At 42.7% G+C, this 18810-nt stretch overlaps 1 protein-coding gene across 1 annotated transcript in view; it reads left to right on the top strand.

Moving 5' to 3' along the window:
• The window catches only part of FILIP1 (filamin A interacting protein 1), a 211530-nt gene that overhangs the window by 131859 nt on the left and 60861 nt on the right, over nt 1–18810 (top strand). The window contains exon 3 of the mRNA XM_052645710.1: nt 12256–12429. Within this exon, the coding sequence (XP_052501670.1) occupies nt 12256–12429 (174 nt within the window). The remainder of the gene's footprint in view (nt 1–12255; nt 12430–18810) is intronic.

The raw sequence follows: 18810 nt of genomic DNA, 5'->3' as shown, positions 1-18810 counted from the left end.
CAAGTAAAATCTGCAAAGGAACTACTGCTGTGCCCATTTTACAGATGAAGAAACTGAGTTCAGAGAAGCTAACTCATTCATTCAAGGTCACACTAGCAGCAGTACTGATGTATGTTTCTAACTCAAAGGTGAAAGTGAAAGTCGCTCAGTCATGTCCAACTCTTTGCAACCCCATGCACTATACAGTCCAAGGAATTCTCTAGGACAGAATACTGGAGTGGGTAGCCTTTCCCTTCTCCAGGGGATCTTCCCAACCCAGGGACTGAACCTAGGTTCAATTGCAGGTGGATTCTTTACCAGCTGAGCCACAAGAGAAGCCCAACTCAAGAGACCCAACCGCATACTGTTTTCACCACACTGCTTCTCTGAGTAGGAGAAAAAATTAGCTGTAAGTTACCATCAGCAATTTGTTTAAAGATGAAGTCAAAAAAGCAAGTGGGTTAAGAAAGCATATAACAATAAACATCTTCAGTACATCTGAAGAGCTGATACTTAGAATGACCATTCCAAGTTCTCAAAAAGACATTAACTTATACATATTATATTCTCTTTAAGAGAAGAGAGCCTTCATAAATCATTTGAATTCTAAATGAATTCACTTTGGGAGTTCATCCTACTCCCAAACCCCTACAATGGAAAAAATCTCTGTTTTTTAAAGTAAGTATTTTTGAGTTACTTCATGCCCTGTAGGTTCATAATGGCTGAGATTTTCTTGTGTTTTTGTTCAAAAAATGAAACTCTAGTTGTTCTAATTTGGTCAAATGCCATCAATATAGAATTCACTTAGGTCAGAGACTGAAATGAATACATCAAAAAGCACAACAAATCCAAAGGAATTTCGTGTTATACGATTCAAACAAACCACCCCTATAAATTTTATCTAGGCGATATGTCCTTATCTTGTTGACTGGCAATAATTTCTCTTTGAAAGAGTATTACTTGTGTTTCCCAGTCCTCACCAGTGGAGGATAAAAATAAGATCAAAGAAACTCTCGTTTCCCTCTCCTGCTACCGCCCCCACCTGCTCTGTGGGGATGCCAGGCCCCTTAGGTTTCTCCGGAGCGTGCAGGGAGTCCTCAGTGGGTGGACCGCACGTGTTGCGCTCCCTGCTCTGGGCTACCATTTGACCTTTGCCCCTGCTCTTTCCCCCTCGAGCCTACTGCAATGAGGCCTGCTGTTCTGAAGGTACAGCCCACACGGCTGCCTGCGATCCAGGCCTCGCTCCTCCGTGTCTGTCAGTTGATGTCTTCTTGGAGGGGGTTCAGCCTATGCGCCCACCCTGAGAGCAGGATGCCCGACAGAGAGGGGCTGCCCCTTCCCGCCTTTCCTGCTTACTGCTGCGTTCTAATTGACCAATTCCTCTAGTTCTTACCGGGTTCTTTCACGGCAGTCCTTCACCCCGGGACCCAGGCGTGGGTCGAGGGGGCTGGGCTGAGCGGCGCGTTGGAGTGACAGGCGCTGGGCTGCACTCAGACTGACCCTTGCCCTCTGACCCTGCCCCATTGTCCTTTGGCCAAAATGGCGCCCTTCCTCCCCACCGGGGACGAGCTCTTTCCCAGGAAGAGCCTCGGTCCCTCATGCAAATAGCCCTGCCAGTCAATCCTCCAGACAAGATTACAGAGAGGGATTTCACTTAAGCTTGAGGAAATTCTTGGAGGGACCATCTGTGGAGGAGACAATCACAGGATGAAGTGGGGAAGTGAACAAAATTTACATAAATAAATAGCGGGGTTGGACCAGAGGGGTCTGCAGAGAGACGCCTGGTGTCGGGTCTGCTATAGATGCTCCGTCAGTCCTGGGTCTCCTCTGGCTGGCTGCTGTTGAGAGGGTTAAATTCAAGGAGCTGGATGAAGAGCCACAGTGAGAAAACAACCATGTAGTTGCGCCTTAGCCATCACGTCGCCCACGTTTTATGGAATTCAGCTTCTCAACCGGCTCACAGAAAGCTGGACCCTGTCTGCGGGACCTGATTACATATAGAGGTGGGTCGTGTAAGGTCTCTGCCCAGGGTCTTTATTAGCACAGTACCAAGAGCCTGGAGTCTTTCAGAATTTAAGAAATTACACACTACAGAATCACAGCACTGCAGGGGGCAACCTGTAGCCTTATCTAATTTCTAATCTGGGACATAGCAGCTGTCTGGCTATTAATATCCCAATGTGGTAAAAAAGAAAAAAAAAAACCACACAAGTCATGAAAATGTTTAAATCCATGGATGACTGTGATGTTCAGCTAAGTAACCACAAGGAAAATATGACTATGTTTATAATTTATTACATGGAATTTTACCTTTTTATTCAAAAAAGTGGTATTCTCTAGATAAAGGATTGAGGGTGATTTATATTTTCTTATTTGCACTTTTATGGGGATAACAAAGTGGTACTTCTAATTTTTTTAAAACTGTGGCAAAATATACATAATATAAAATTTACCATTGCAACCATTTTTAAGTGTACCATTCATCAGCATTAAATGCATTCACCTTGTGTATTATCACGACCATCCATCCATCTGCAGAAAGCTTCTCATCTCCAAACCCGGAACTCTGTTCCCACTGAACAACCACTGTCCATCCTCCTTCCCCGCTGCCCCTGCCAACCACCAGTCCACTTTCTGTCCTATGAATTTGACTTTTCTAAGTACCTCATATAAATGGAATCATATAGTATTTGTCCTTTTGTGACTAGCTTATTTCATTTGGCATAGTGTCTTCAAGGTTCATCCATGTTGGCGCATGGGTCAGAATTTCCTTTTTTATAAAAGAATGACTAACATTGCATTCTATGTATATGTGTGGGTTCATCACTCAATCATGTCTGACTCTTTGTGACCCTCTGGACTGTAGCCCACCAGGTTCCTCTGTCCATGGAATTCTCTAGACAAGAATACTGGAGTGAGTTGCCATGCCCTTCTCCAGGGGATCTTCTTGATCGAACCTGGGTCTCTTGCCTTGCAGGCAGATTCTTTACCATTTGAGCCACCAGGAAAGCCTTTGTATGTATATACCATATTGTTATGACCAACCTAGATGGCATATTAAAAAGCAGAGACACTACTTTGCCAATAAAGGTCCATCTAGTCAAAGCTATGGTTTTTCCAGTAGTTATGTATGGATGTGAGAGTGGACTATAAAGAAAGCTGAGTGCCAAAGAATTGATGCTTTTGAATTGTGGTGTTGGCGAAGATTTTTGAGAGTCCCTTGGACAACAAGGAGATCCAGCCAGTCGATCCTAAAGGAAAATTGACTGATGCTGAAGCTGAAACTCCAATACTTTGGCCACCTGATGCGAAAAACTGACTCATTGGAAAAGACCCTGATGCTGGGAAAGATTGAAGGCAGGAGGAGAAGGGGACGACAGAGGATGAGATGATTGGATGGCATCACCGACTCAGTGGACATGAGTTTGAGTAAACTCTGGGAATTGGTGATGGACAGGGAGGCCTGGCGTGCTGCGGTCCGTGGGGTTGCGAAGAGTTGGACAGGACTGAGCCCATATACATACATACACACACAGAGCCATAAAAGCCCCCTTAATTTTGCCATTTGTAACGCCATGGATGGACGTGAAGGGCATTATGCTAGTGAAAGAAGTCAGGCAGAGAAAGACAAAAATATTATATGATATCACTTATATGTGGAATCGAAAAAATACAACAAACTAGTGAATATAGCAACAACAAAAAAGCAGCAGATTCACATCGATATAGAACAAACTAGTGGTTACCAGTAGGGGAAGGGAAGGGTAATATAAGGGCATGGGATTAAAAGGGGCAAACTATTAGGTGTGAACTACAAGGATATACTGTACAACATAGGGAATATAGCCAATATTTTATATAACTATAAATGGAGTATAACCTTAAAAATTGTGAACCACTATATTTTATACCTGTAACTTACATTGTACCTCAACTATATTTCAGTAAAATTTAAAAAATTAATGTCTGTTTAGGTCCTTTGCCCATTGTAAAGTCAGTTTTTGTTGTTGAGTTATAGCAATTCTTTATATATTCTGGGTATTAATCCTTTATCAAACATATGATATGTGAATAATTTCTCCCATTCTATGGGTTGCTTTTCTGTCAATTCTGTTCTTTGATACGCAGAAGTTTTAAATTTTGATATAGTTCAATATATCTATTTTTTTTTCTTTTATTGCTTGTGCTTTTGGTGGCATATCCAAGAAATCATCGCCAAATCCAATATCACGAAGTTTTTCCCCTATGTTTTCTTCTAGGAGTTTTAGCTCTCCATTCAGGTTTTTGATTTGTTTTGAGTTAATTTTTGTATAAGGTAAGGGTCCATCTTCATTCTGGGTATCCAGTTTTCCCAGCATCATTTGCTGAAAAGACTATCCTTTTTCCACTGAACGGCCTTGGCATTCTTACTGAAAATCATGTGACGATGTATACGAGGTTTTATTTCTGGGGTCTCTCTTCTGTTCTACCGGTCTAAATGCCTGTATTTAGGCCAGTATCATAATGTTTTGATTGCTGTAGTTTTGTAGTAAGTTTAGAAATTAGAAAGTATGAGACCTGAATTTTGTTCTTTTTCGTGACTGGCTCTTTGGCTGTTCCTTTGGATATTTGTTGTCTCTTGAAATTCCATATGCACTTTAGAATGGGTTCTTCTATTACTGGGAAAAAAAAAAAAAAACCATTGGAATTTTGAGGAATTTTCCTTTAAAATAATTCAAGCTATCATGATATTAATAAAAGCAAGTTTTAATATGAAAATAGCATCTGCTTGTGATTTTAAAACATAACTTTATTACTTAGTTGTGGCCACAGTCGGCCTCTGTTGCTGTGCGTGGGCTTTTCCTAGCTGTGGCGAGCAGGGACTGCCCTGATGCGGTGTGCAGGCTTCTCATCGCACGGCTTCTCTCACCGCGGGGCTCGGGCTCCAGAGCCTGCTCGGTGGTTACGGCACACAGGCTTCACTGCCCCGAGGCACGTGGGATCTTACTGGACCAGGGTTTGAACCCATGTCTCCTAAATTGGCAAATAGATTCTTAATCACTGGATCTCCAGGGAAATCCTGCTTGTGATATTTCTTTTTTCTTGATGTATTTATTTTTAATTGAAGGATAATCACAATATTGTGTTGTCTTCTGTCATACATCAACATGGATCAGCCATAGGTATACATATGTTCCCTCCGTCTTGAGTGATATTTTAATAAAAGCTTTTTTTTTTTTTTGGATCATTCAGCTGAAGTGCTACAAAGAAGTGATCTTTAATGAACAAGTTGTATAGAGACTTTTAGGCTACTATTAACCATAGAGTTATAGAGAGAAATTTCCAGAGAAAAACTTAAAGACACATTTTCAATCCTGATGGCCCTTTAACCATGTCTGAATCTTCTCCTTGTATGTTGCTGTGGCACTAATTATGTTCCCTTTGCTTTCTAACATTGAGGAGGAAAGAAAAAATGGGGGAAAAAAGGAAAAAAAATCACTAATTTCTATAGTGATAGCTAATACTATCATAAATTACATAGCTTTTATTCTTCCAATACGTTTATAATATTCCATTTTACCTAACTAGAGAGAAGAGTATAATTCAATTTGTATGAGATTTAAAGATAGTTTGTTTCCTGTAGTGACAGTCTGGTGGAATGTACTGTTTTTCTTTATTCAGTTTACATATTTTCTTTTTGGAATAAACTTCAGAAGAAGAAAGTGACTCCTAAACTGTAGACAAGAATGTCAGATGGAAGAGCAGAAGTTGAAAAATGTAATTGTTTAGATCTTTTAAACAAGGCTAGTTAAGGGTGTTCTGAACTTTTCAGTGTCAGTTTATGCCTCTCTTACTTCACATCAATTAATTTTAATTTTCTTTCTTTTAACAAATATTTACTGAGTTGCTATCATGCGGGTAGGCACTCTTTCAGTAGACATTGTAGACATAGTCCCTGACCTCAAAGCAGCTCGCAGCCTAGGAAACAAGTAGGCCAAGTAAACTAATCAATTACCTTATTTAAACAGATGCAGAATATTGAGTTGAGTTCCCAGAATGGGAAAGTATTTACAGAATGGGTATATGTTAGTCTTCCAGGACCATCTTTCCTAGGGTCCCTTAGCTCAATGCAGTGATATTCATATTCTTATTTAGGTAGCAAATTAAATATATGAAAAAGTGATAGTTTTTAAAAACTGTGACATTCTGGTTCTTCCAAAGCAGAGAAATAAATTTATTCTGTCCTCAAAATATATCCCTCATTCAAGGTCAACTGCTCTTAGCAGGGAATGGCTGGTTTGAGGTGTGCAATGTCAGCAGTTAGGAGCAGGCATCTCAGACTTCCCACCTGGCTGTGTTCCCTCTCAAGTAAGTGGGCCATCATGCTGGGGATCATGGGGATCACCATCTAAGAAGCTGTCCCAAGCTGTTCACCTCAAGCAAATGTTTTCTAAGTCTTCTGTTTTGCCGTAAACATTCAAGTCAATATTAACATTGTATCAATGTTCTGGAAGAGTTTTAAACTACTTACCACCCACCCCAAGTCTTTAACTAATCTGAGAGCTTCAAGAGGAGGTACAGTGTTGAATCTGAAGTTCAACGGCTCATCTTGATTCCCCATCCTCCCAGAGTTAGACACGTACCTATTTAGAAGTGCGGAAAGGCTTTGTCATATGGGCATAAACACAAAATATTGTTTCTTACTCATTATGGATTTTCCCAAAGATTAAAAAATCCCACAAGTTTAAAACATAGTTAAAGTTGTCACCAGACACAGTCATCAACAATGGAATTTTGCCTTTAAAGAAAGCTAAGTTTTGGAAACACTGTCAGTGAAATTCAGTTCTTGAGTAGAGTAAGTCCATCATGGCTGCCCTGTAAGATATAGGAACATTTTGGAATATCCAGTCTCCTGTCCACTCCCTGTTTGCTCTTGGATAACCAACTCATCCCAGTTTGCCTGGGACTGTCCTGATTTGCCAAAGTCCAGCTTTGTGAGATTTTGTTCTTCTTAGTCCCGGGCAAAACGAGAGAGTTGGTCACCTTCATTTGCACAGAGGTAGCAAATACTTTCACCAGTTCCCTGCAACCCTCCTGGTTTATACTGGTGGTCTCAAGTGACCACGATTCCTTGGTGAAGATCAGTAGGATTGAAGACCCAATGAGAACAGGAGAAACCTCTGGGGCAAGCACATCTTGCTGGGGGGCTTGAGCTAACATAGCAGATAATTTAAGTGCTTTTGGTGTTGAATTGGCCTAAAGTAGTGAGGAGCCTGGTCTTTCCAGGTGGGGCTAGTGGTAAAGAAGCTGTCGGCCAATGCAGGAGATGTAAAGAGACTTAGGTTTGATCCCCTGGGTTGGGAAGATCCCCTGGAGAAGGGCATGGCAACCCACTCCCATATTCTTGCCTGGATAATCCCTGGGACAGAGGAGCCTGGCAGGCCACAGTCCATAGTGTCGCAAAGAGTTGGGCATGACTTAAGCGACTTAGCACTCATGCACCCAGGGAGGACTCTGGCGGGCTCTAGTCCATAGGGGTCCCAAAGAGTTGGCCATGATCAAACACACATACACAGTGATGTCTAAGTGAAGCTCTGCTTTAATCACAGTTCCTGGCTTGCACCATTAGACACGCTGATTCAGAATTTGTGCATTTTTAACACAGTGAATGGGCTTTCTACCACACCAATCTGACCATGTCACAATTCTGTTGCTCAGAAATTCCAAGGCTCAGACTTTCCTGATGGCCCAGTGGATAAGAATGTGCCTGCCAGTGCAGGGGACACGGGTTCAATCCCTGCTCTGGGAAGATTCCACAAGCTGAGGAGCAACAAAGCCCATGCGCCGTAACCACTGAGCCTGCGCTCTAGAGCACGCGAGCCTCAATTACTGAGCCTGCAAGCTGCGACGACTGAAGCCCATGCACCCAGAGTCTGCGTTCCGCAACAGAGGAAGCCACCGTAGTGAGAAGCCCGCGCACCACGACTAGAGAGAAGCCCCCGTAGTCCAGTTTCTAGACTAGGCTTACTGCAACTAGAGAAAGCCTGGGCACAGCAACCAAGACCCCGCTCAGCCAAAACAAAACAAACAACCAAAAGGATGCTAGGTTCCTGTGTGACCTGCCACATATAAAACAAACAAACAAAAACAAAGTCCAAGGTTTCTTGCTGTTCCATGATAAAATGTACACTCACTGTCTGGTTTACAGGCTTTTCATGAGTTGTCCCTTTTATCACCCTAGCCTCCTGTGGCCCCAGCACAGGCATCTAAATCTATTCAGTTTGACCTTTGCCTACAGGCTTCCCTTGGCCAAGAAGTCTTACCTTATCTCCACCCCTCTTTCTCCAGCTGAAGTACTCATGTGAGATTTCATGTCACTTTCTCCAGGAAGCCTCCTCTCAGCTCAGATTCAAGTCATAAAGATTCTTCTGAAGTTCTTAGTCTCTGATATCTCCTCCATCCTAAGTCTTACCATGTTATAATGTAAATGCCTTTCAATTGTTTTTGTGGTTTCCCTCTAGACTTCAATGCCTCAGAATGCAATTATATCTCCAATACTGAATGTGCACAAATATTTATTGAAGGGATGACTGGATTCAGCCCTCTTTCGAACTGTGTCACCTGTGTGGGCTCCACCTCTCCTATGTCTTATTTTGTTGCCTCCCTCCCTACTTGGACAGCAAAGTCCGCAGCGTGTGTGCACACTAAGCCGCTTCAGTCATGTCCAATTCTTGGCGACCCAATGGACTCACCAGGCTCCTCTGTCCATGGGATTCTCCAGGCAAGAATACTGGAGTGGGTTACCATGCCGTCCTCCAGGGATCTTTCCGACCCAGGGATTGAACTCACTCCTCCTGCGGCTCCTGACTTGCAGGTGGATTCTTTATGGCTAAGCCACTGAGGAAGCCCTGAAGTCCAGGGACCCACCCTTCACTTTGTGAATGAATCGCACATTCAACTGTTGGCCTTGGGCTCTGCAGAGCGGCTCTCTGCTGCCCTCAAATGTTTTGCATCAGCTCTTTATGCAGCCAGTGGAGACAACCCCTTGTTCCCTGGAGTGTGGTTTCAATTCAGCAAGGACATTTTTGTTCTTGGACTCTGTATGCCTCTCTTGGCGGGAAGGGTGACCATGTAGTATGGAAGAAAGGATGGGATCCCTCTGTGCCTGTTTCTGTACCCTAATCTTCTATTCATTCTCCATCATCATGGCTAAGTCAACTAAATATTTTCATTGTCTCTTCTTCCTCTGATCTCCTTCTCTCTCCTTTCTTAAACCCTCTTCAAAATATTTCTCCCTCTGTGTTGTTTTACATCTTTAAATACAGTGGTTTATTTAACAGCTTCCCAGAACCCTAAGACTTTAACTGCTTGCTTGTGGTAAAACTTCCATGTGAAAACAGTCCTGTTCAACAACAGGAACTTCCTTACACTTTGAATTTCATTCCTTTCTACAAAAATTAACAAGACTCTCAAAGCAGAGATCTAAAGTGGTTTTATTTAATTGAATCATGATTCAATTACTGAATCATCTTTAAAGTAATAAATATTTATTGTGATCACATCTTCATTATTTCACTGATGAAACAGATACCATGGTTTAATTGGTGAATTATGAATGACTGATTTACCATATTAAACCATTTTAAATAGCAGTGATTTATAGGCAACATGTATATTCCTTCCATGATTATTATTATATCAATTAAAAAGCTTTTAGTTCCTGCTGAATAATATGATTCTAAATATATAATGCACAGTGTTACATAACCATAACCTCTTTTCCTTTGGTTATTGGTGTCTAGGGTAATTGAACTCAGAATGAAATGTGTGGTATATGTAGTGTATCACAATCAATACAGTTCAAGCATAAGCACATTTTTTAGGGAGAGAAGAAATGGGTGTTTTCTTCTAAGAGAATTCAAAAGATTTGGTTAAAAAGAAACATACCAATAATATTTACATATTTTTGAACCAGATAGCTTAAACTTTTAAACTAAAATAGCTACCTATTTACAGTTGTAAAGCTCTTTGTTTACACTGTCTGATAACAATGGACATACCTTGGACTCCTTCAGGACAAGATCACCATACACAGATGTGGAGCTGGGCCTTGTACAGGGGTGCCTGGCAAGGGACCCGGTAGGAGTACACTTTGCAAGCTAGGCAGGCTGCACCCTGACTCAGAGCTGTGACTCCTGGAAGAAGCAGGCACCTCTTTCTAATTTGCAAAAAACTCTGTGTAGCTAGCCTGACGCTGTCTGTGCTTTGTCCTTTTGCCCTGCACGGAAACACATTGCCTGTCCATTAAACTATTTTCTGACTTACACGTTCTCACTAATCCCAAACCACTGTTTTCTTCAAAATTAATATTTTCCATTTTTGTCTTTAAAGAGCACATGTATATGTGGCAGAAACAATATGGGGAAAATCTGCAAATTCCAGTCCACTGACGTTTCTGTTATAAATTCATCTTTGGCCATTTGGAATTAGATGAATTCAGAGACTACGAAAAAGCAATAAAAGCAAGAAATCTCATGAAAGACAAACTTTATACTAGGGGTCCTCATTCATAGACAAGAGGCAGCTCCTTTCTTTAGAATGCTGTGATAATGAGCTAGGTTTATGATTTAAAACCCACCATTAGCATAACACAGGGGAAAAAATCTCCGCCACTGTCACAGACTGAAATTCTGTTGCTTCCAGTTTGTTCTTTGGTACAAGCTGGGATAGCTTCCGAGCTTTCTGGACGGTGAGCAGGGCTTGTACCACAGTCCAGCGTCTATTCTGTCCAGTCTTCTGGCCTCACACCACACAGGTGTTGAATTCTTAGTCGCTCAGCCTAACAATTTAGACTGACTCTTTGACTCTTTGCAACCCCAGGGATTGTAGCCCACCAGGCTCCTCCGTGGGAGAAGGCAATGGCACCCCACTCCAGTACTCTTGCCTGGAAAATCCCATGGGTGGAGGAGCCTGGTGGGCTGCAGTCCATGGGGTCGCTAGGAGTTGGACACGACTGAGCGACTTCACTTTCACTTTTCACTTTCATGCATTGGAGAAGGAAATGGCAACCCACTCCAGTGTTCTTGTCTGGAGAATCCCAGGGACGGCAGAGCCTGGTGGGCTGCCGTCTATGGGGTAGCACAGAGTCGGACACGACTGAAGCGACTTAGCAGCAGCAAGGATGAAGTCAGGTATACCACCAAATGGGAGTACATTTAGTAAATGTCAGTTCCATCATAGCTACAAAGCTCATCAGTCCTCATCAGTAGGAAATATATTCAGATATATTTGTGTTATGTGATGCGGACCATAGTCAACAGGACTGAAAGCCTATAATCACGTGGTTTTCTCAAAAGCGTCAATAAGACTCTTAAAATTTCGCTAAAAAAACAAAAGAACAACTCTGATTCCACCAACCTGACTCCTCTGACTGGCAGTCTGGATATCACAGGAGTTAAATTTCATATACATGTTTATGTATGGCTGAGTCTCTTTGCTGTTCACCTGAAACTACAACATTGTTAATCGACTTCATTGTGAGTGAAGTGAAGTCGCTCAGTTGTGTCCGATTCTTTGTGACCCCCGTGGAATGTAGCCTACCAGGCTCCTCCCTCCATGGGATTCTCCAGGCAAGAGTACTGGAGTGGGTTGCTGTTTCCTTCTCCAGGGGATCGTCCCTGATATCCCAATACAAAATGCCTTCGTTATTATAAAAAAAAAATTTTTTTTTCATCTTCAAGTGGGAATACATTAAATTGAGAAGCCCCACCCAGCATCATGTGAGCTGCCAACCATGTGTTACTGTGCAAGATGAATCACTTGATGGGAAACAGGAAATCGCTAATAAAGGTTGTTTTTGTTAATTATACATGGAGTAAGAACCAGAAGGGGAGAGAACAGGGTTTTATTTTAAGCCAGATTTGAGTACTACATTGAGGGCATAAATAGAAAACTTTACATCATCGTTGACCTCATGAGCACTGAAATGGGCTAAGTACCCCCAGGAGCAGTCCTGCCCCTTCTCAGAATCATTGCTACTTACAGCAATTTTTATGTAGTTAATATTAGCACAAACCCTTTTCTCTGCTTGCCTGCTTCCTAGCAACCTGAAGCAGAGTATCTGCTTGCCAATCTGCTTTTGGTAAAAAAAAAAAGAAGAACAAAAAGCACCCAGTGTATTTGCCAATAACCATGACGAGACACGGGATGTATTCAATAAACTCCGTGTTGATTTTGTGAGCCCTGCAAAGGATACATGTTGTCAACCGTCTGACCTTGCTGTGCTTTCTATCACAGGCCAGGGAAGATGTGATCCACATGCTGAAGACGGAGAAAACTAAGCCGGAGGTTCTGGAGGCTCATTACGGGTCTGCGGAGCCAGAGAAAGTGCTCCGGGTCCTGCACCGAGATGCCATCCTGGCCCAGGAGAAGTCCATAGGAGAAGATGTGTATGAGAAACCCATCTCAGAGGTAAAAACTTACCCCAACAAGTCCCCGAGCAGGGACCCTCAAAGGGAGGTCTCTGCATCCTTCCATTTGACACACTTCAACATTTCCTTTCAAAGGCAAACATTTCTTTAAGATGCCCTATTCCCTGGTGGCTAAGATGGTAAAGAATCTGCCTGCAATGCAGGATACCTGGGTTTGATCCCTGGGTCAGGAAGATCCCCTGCAGAAGGGAATGGCAACCCACTCCAGTATTCTTGCCTGGAGAATACCATGGACAGAGGAGTCTGGTGGGTTATAGTCCATGGGGTTACAAAGAGTCAGACAGACTGACTAACACTTTCGCATGCAATCTAGAATTAAAGTATAATTTAATAATTCATGAATTACTGTGGATACAGTTCACTGATAAGAATTGTAGAAGTATTTTCTTAAATATACTTAAAGCCCAAAATATATTTCTCATGTGGTTATGATAGTTACCTGCTCTTCAGTTTTTTATTCTTTTATTTCTCCAACAGGTGATATGTGTAAAAATTTGAGGTGCTTATGGGTTTTACCATTGCATTTTCAGATTATTATCAAACTGGTAGCCTAAAACTAAATTGATTTTATTATTGATATTTATGGTTATAAAGCCACTTGGTTTTTATATCTTATAAAAGACTTGGTCATAATTTAAATGGTCTCATGTGAGTGGCTAAAACATAAAAGTTGAGGCAAAATCCCAATGGAAGGTTTAGAGCAGGGAATCTAATAGGACAATATTTAATCATTTTTATACAGGATTGTCTTAGAAACTATTGCTGTTAATTACTCATAATAGTACATGTTAAAAATACTCTCACATCAAAGTTGGATTTGGATGCAGAATCAGGGAACAATTGATAGATCTAGCCAAACTGACCCTTTGGAATTCATGTAAAAAAATCATAGATGTGAAATTACCATTATAAATGAATAATGAACACCGAATTAAAATCTGAAGCAAGTTGTTGTAATTTAACTTAAGACAAGCCTTTGCAGCAACTCAGTTTGAAAGATCTCAGGAAGATCTGCTTTAGAAAGCAGTCACAACAGATTGATGGCTCCACAATTTTATAATTTCTGCAACAAGAATGAACTGGAGCTCCGTTCTCATCTTTTCTGTAAACAATAAGAGATAATTATATGATAGGATGGGCTTCCCAGGTGGGGCTAGATGTAAAGAACCCACCTGCCAATGCAGGAGACATAAGAGATGTGTGTTTGATCCCTGGGTCGGGAAGATCCCCTGGAGGAGGGCATGGCAACCCACTCCATATTCTTGCCTGGAGAATCCCATGGACAGAGGAGCCTGGCAGGCTATATAGTTCATAAGGTCACAGAGTCAGACACGCCTGAAGCGACTTAGCATGCATGCATATTATGATAGGATAGAGTCACCTGGCTGGATCCAATTTCACATCTGAGATTATCCACAGTGATTAGCTGCCTGTGGCTTGGGCAGGTCACTTCAGCTCTTTTAGCTTTGGGGTTCTCTGTCACGTGTACATCTCATAGACTTGCGAGGACTAAATGAAGCAATGACTGGAAAACTTTTAACATAGTTTCTGGAATATACCAGCTACTGAACAAATATCAGTATTTGCTGGGAGCTGAGGGTGATAATTGCTCACAGTCTTTATCAGTTCCCAACTTGGAGGGATGTGAGGAATAAAAGACATAGGGGAAAGGATCAATTTTATATTGGCATTATAACCACCTGGATTGAAGAACTCGGCTTGGTTAAAGAGCATCATTTGGGCATCTTAATTCTTTTCTCCCAAGTTAGAGCTTGGAATGACCCCTAAGGGGAGAGATAGGTCTTCACAGCACGCACACCCAGAATCACTGCCTTCCGCCCACATAAAGATGCTTCTTGGTTCCTTCCCCCCTCAACAGTCTGAAGCATTGTTCTTCCCTGGGGAGGAATGAATGATGAGGAAGAGGGAAAAACAGAAGCTACTTTTCCCAACACTGGCAAAAATGAGGGAAAGAGGATGCTGCAAGGAGAAAAGATTCCCTTCTACCATTTATAGATTTTTGGTTTCTTAACCCTTTGGGCTTTATAATCAAGTTCTTGCTACTCAGGAGCAAGGGAGTTGCTTCCAAGTTCATGATGCAAGAATCTCATATGTCACTGTTCCATTACCTCCTGGGACTATGAGCAGATAGCCTAGCTCTTGTTCCTAGAAGTCATGCTGTATTTGCGTGCATCTGTGATAATTCAGTCCTGTCAGACTCTTTGTGAACCTATGGACTGTAACCCATCATGTTCCTCTGTCCATGGGATTCTCCAGGCAAGAATATTGGAGAGGGCTGCCATGCCCTCCTCAAAGGGACCTTCCCGATCCAGGGATCAAACCCGTGTCTCTTATGTCTCCTGCATTAGCAGGTGGGTTCTTTACGGCGAGGGCCACCTGGGAAGCCCAGAAGTCATGCTGTACCTCAAGCCAAAAACCACTGCTCATTCTACTTTTCATACCAAATTAGGCCCAACTAGGTCATCCAACAGAACCCGCTAAAGGCTAAGCAGTGAACCCAATATGGTAGATCCCCCCCTTGCCAGGTATCTGGGGAGAAATTAAACAGAGAATAGTAAATCCCCCAGAACTCCCTTGTACATTACATTATAAGATATCAAAATTCTTAATTCTTAAGCAAAATTTCAAAGAAATTAAGCTTTCGGTTTCTTTCCTTCCCAAATTCTTATTCTGCTTAGCCTCAGCCAGAGAGATTTTAATCTGAGGCATTTTCAAAGATCTTTCAAAGATGAAGTCCTCTATTCTGTTTATTCAAAGAGGCTGAAGATTATTAAGACACATGCAGTTACCATAGTATCAATCTCACATTCATAAATTATTAAAAATGCAAGAAAAGCCGCAGCTCCAAGGTCAATTTATCTCAAGAGGAATGATATTTCTTGACCTCAGGACTCAGCATAACGCAGACTCATGTTAGTTTTACCAAGACTGAAGCAGAGATTTCAGGGATGTCTGAGGAAAGGAGTGTGGATAGAGGAAATCTTTAGCTCCGACAGGATGCCAGTCAGCATGGGGGCAGCTGTCCCCATCAGACGGAGTCTGCCACCGCCAAGAGCTTAATAACTGTGGGGCATGGCGAACCTTGGGTGGGGTGGAGGAATCTGATTGCGTGTACTATCCTTGCCCTCAGTGACACTTGAAACACATCTCTCTTTTTTCAAAGTTTAGGGATGTTTGAGTGGTGACATCCTACATGCCTAGGTCTTCCCACCTGCATGTTTAAAACCTCTAAAATCATTTGCCTTTTTCATTCACAGTGCCCAGAACTAGGCAGCCCATCTCATACCAGTGGTTTTTCTTACTGCCCCCTTATTTCAGGCGGTAGCACCCCTTCTCCCAGGTGACTTTCTGAAACCTGCCTGTCTTGGTGCCGAGTGGGAACCATACCTTACCCAGGTGACCATTCCTCAGAACTTCCCTTCTCTCTCGTGTTTGAACTTTCTAATTCTTAAGTAACGTGTCCTACTCAAGGCAACAAAAGAATTTCCTTTTGTCACAACTTTTCTCCAGTAGGAAGGCTCAGCTGAGTTTTACTGTTACTGTTGTCTTCAACATTTTGACTAGTTTTTCAAATGGTCCCCCTCTTCCTCCATCACTATTTTAGGGACTGTACAGTTTTTTCCTTTTTCTTTTTTTTGCCTCTACTTACCCTATGGTTTCAGGCTTCCCAGGTGGTGCTAGTGGTAAAGAATCCATCTGCCTAGGCAGGAGATTCAAGAGACGTGGGTCCATTCCCTGGGTCAGGAAGATCCCCTGGCATAGAAGATGGCAACGCACTTCAGCATTCTTGTCTGGAAAATTCCATGGACAGAGGAGACTGGCAGGCTACAGTCAAAGGTGTTGCAAAAGAGTCAGACACAACTGAGCAACTGAGTGCGCGCGCGCACACACACACACACACACCCCCTATGCTTTCAGACCCAGACATTTGTTTTCTGTATATTACCTTCCACATTGTGCATCGTGTGGTCACCCTCCATGAGAGAAGCAAAACCAAGGAGTAATGAGTCTGCCAAAAGGAACCCTTGTTTAACACAAATCTTATCTACGTTTACTTTCTTGAGTTGGATGATGCCCCCTAAGGAGTTTTTCCACAACACACCTGTGCTTGGACACACCTGCTGCTGTCCTGCCCCACTCCCCTTTCACTTCTCTCATCTTTCCCTCAAAATCTACATCTTTTAGTTTCTTGTGCGTGTTCACTCAGAGCCCGTCTGCCATAGCTGACACCCTGGGACTCTCCCCAACTTGTTTCAAATATCCTACCCTGATCTTTTCAAGTTTTAATTCTTAAGTCTGTCTACATGTTATGTAACCAGTTTGAATAGCTGTTGCAGTCTGCAAGAGAGGGGCCCCGTGTGATCTCATGAAGAACCTCCGCAGTTTTACAGCGTGCTCTTCAAATGTTTCCTGGATCCTGACTCCATCTATTCTTGGTGAAGGCGGGTGTCATGTTGCTCTGCTCTCTAGGCTCTCCAGCCTCTTCTTCCTCTGTCACCCACTGTGATTCAACAAAGACTAAAATATCTCCTTTTCTATAGCCTTATCTTTCAGAGCATTTAGATCCATTTTCCTTCTGTGTAAATACACTTTGGTCTTTCAGGACCTCCCATTTCCTTTCAAGTAGATTTCTTGCTTCCTAAATTCCTTAATATTCTTCCCCTTAGCCCTATGTTGATAACAGACTAAAAATCAGTTCCTAAATCATGATTCTTTCATCTGAAACATACTGAAATTTCTCCCCATCTCAAGTCTCTGAACTTCTCCACCAACTTGATTCAGGTACACTCTTTTCTCAGTAAATCTTGGCTTTTGGTGCTATGATGATCTCATTCAATTTTCCTTCCACCTCCATCCAAGTGGAAGCTACATTTCCAAAGGAATCGGTGCCCGTTTCACTTTCACTATTCAGTAATAAGAACTCTCATTCCTCTGTGGTTGAGCCACCGTTTGGAGCCTGAAAACCAAAAGCCATGGGACACAGTGTACACAATTAATGAATCTACAGAGCTCACAGTTATGGGAGGCGGTCTTCAGAGTCTCAGGACAAGCCACACAGATACAGCAGGTTAGTCCACCTCAGCTCTCTCCTAGGAGCTCCGTGCCGTTCCAAACAAAGTAACGAGTCACAGGGTCTGGCAGGGCTGCTCTATCGCTACGCGTGTCAGTTCTTACATCCAGAATTTAAAACTGAAAGCTAAATCCTCACATGCTAATGCTTTGTTGCCAAAGAGGAATTTACTAGCTTTGCAGTTTAAAATCTGGGTGTGCTGTTCTGGGTGGAAAATGCAGTGTACACATCAGCGTCTCAGCATCCTTCCATAGGCATTCAGGGACAAAAAGACCGTCTTCCTGATTATGCAGTCAGTACTGAGGTCAAGCAGTGCTGATGCGGGTGAGGTGCACATGGCCCCTGACACCAGCCACTTAGGGGCCTAGCCCCAGCGTGGTAGCTGCTGAGAACAGAACAGCCAAAGGCCCACAGGGACAGAACATATTTAAGCTAGGGCCGAGCAGTCCCACCTAGGCTGCCCCAGAGCAATTAATATCAGCATACGCTGTGTTTTCTCTAGATGCCCCGACAATGCGTCTCTCTCTGGATATTTCAGTCAACCATCCAATTAACAACGCCCCCATCTTCTCCTCTTTTGAAAGGATGGAGGAATAACTGCAGGAGTCTGACATATGACTTGAAAGATTAGCTTTAGCATTGACATAAATAGACAGATCACCACCACCAGGTTCCTATTAGCTTCTCTCCTAAACTTTGGAGGGAGCCGTGAGGGAGAGTTTGAATCCTCAGAGCACAGAGTAGCATTTTATGTAGACAGGGTCAAAACTGAGAAATGAAAAGGCTGGACTTCTAATGCCCAGCTCCCTGTCCCAAATACAACCTTCAAAGATGTCACCCTTCCTTCATTAGGGAGGAGTGGGTCAGGGTATCAAGAAACAGGTAGAAGCTGTTCTTTCAAATAGTCTCAAAAGGAGGGAAGGCCTTACTTTACAACAAAGTTGTTGTTCAGTTCTTGTTCAGCCGCTTGGTCTCAGCAGGTCACTCTTTGTGACCCCACGGCCTTGCAGCACAGCAGGCTTCCCTGTATTTCACTAACTCCTGGAGTTTGCTCAGACTCATGTCTACCGAGTCGATGATGCCATCCAACCATCTCATCCTCTGTTGCCACTTTATCCTCCTTGCCCTCAATCTTTCCCAGCATCAGAGTCTTTTCCAATAAGTCGGCTCTTCTCATCAGGTGTCCAAAGTATTGGAGTTTCAGCTTCATGAAGTCAGAAGGATCAAAAAGGAGAAAGAGTTGCTCCTTCTACATTTCTGACGATGTTC

The sequence above is a fragment of the Budorcas taxicolor genome, chromosome 9, assembly GCF_023091745.1.
Source record: "Budorcas taxicolor isolate Tak-1 chromosome 9, Takin1.1, whole genome shotgun sequence".
NCBI lineage: Eukaryota > Metazoa > Chordata > Mammalia > Artiodactyla > Bovidae > Budorcas > Budorcas taxicolor.
This window is presented reverse-complemented; position numbering and strand designations above follow the sequence as displayed.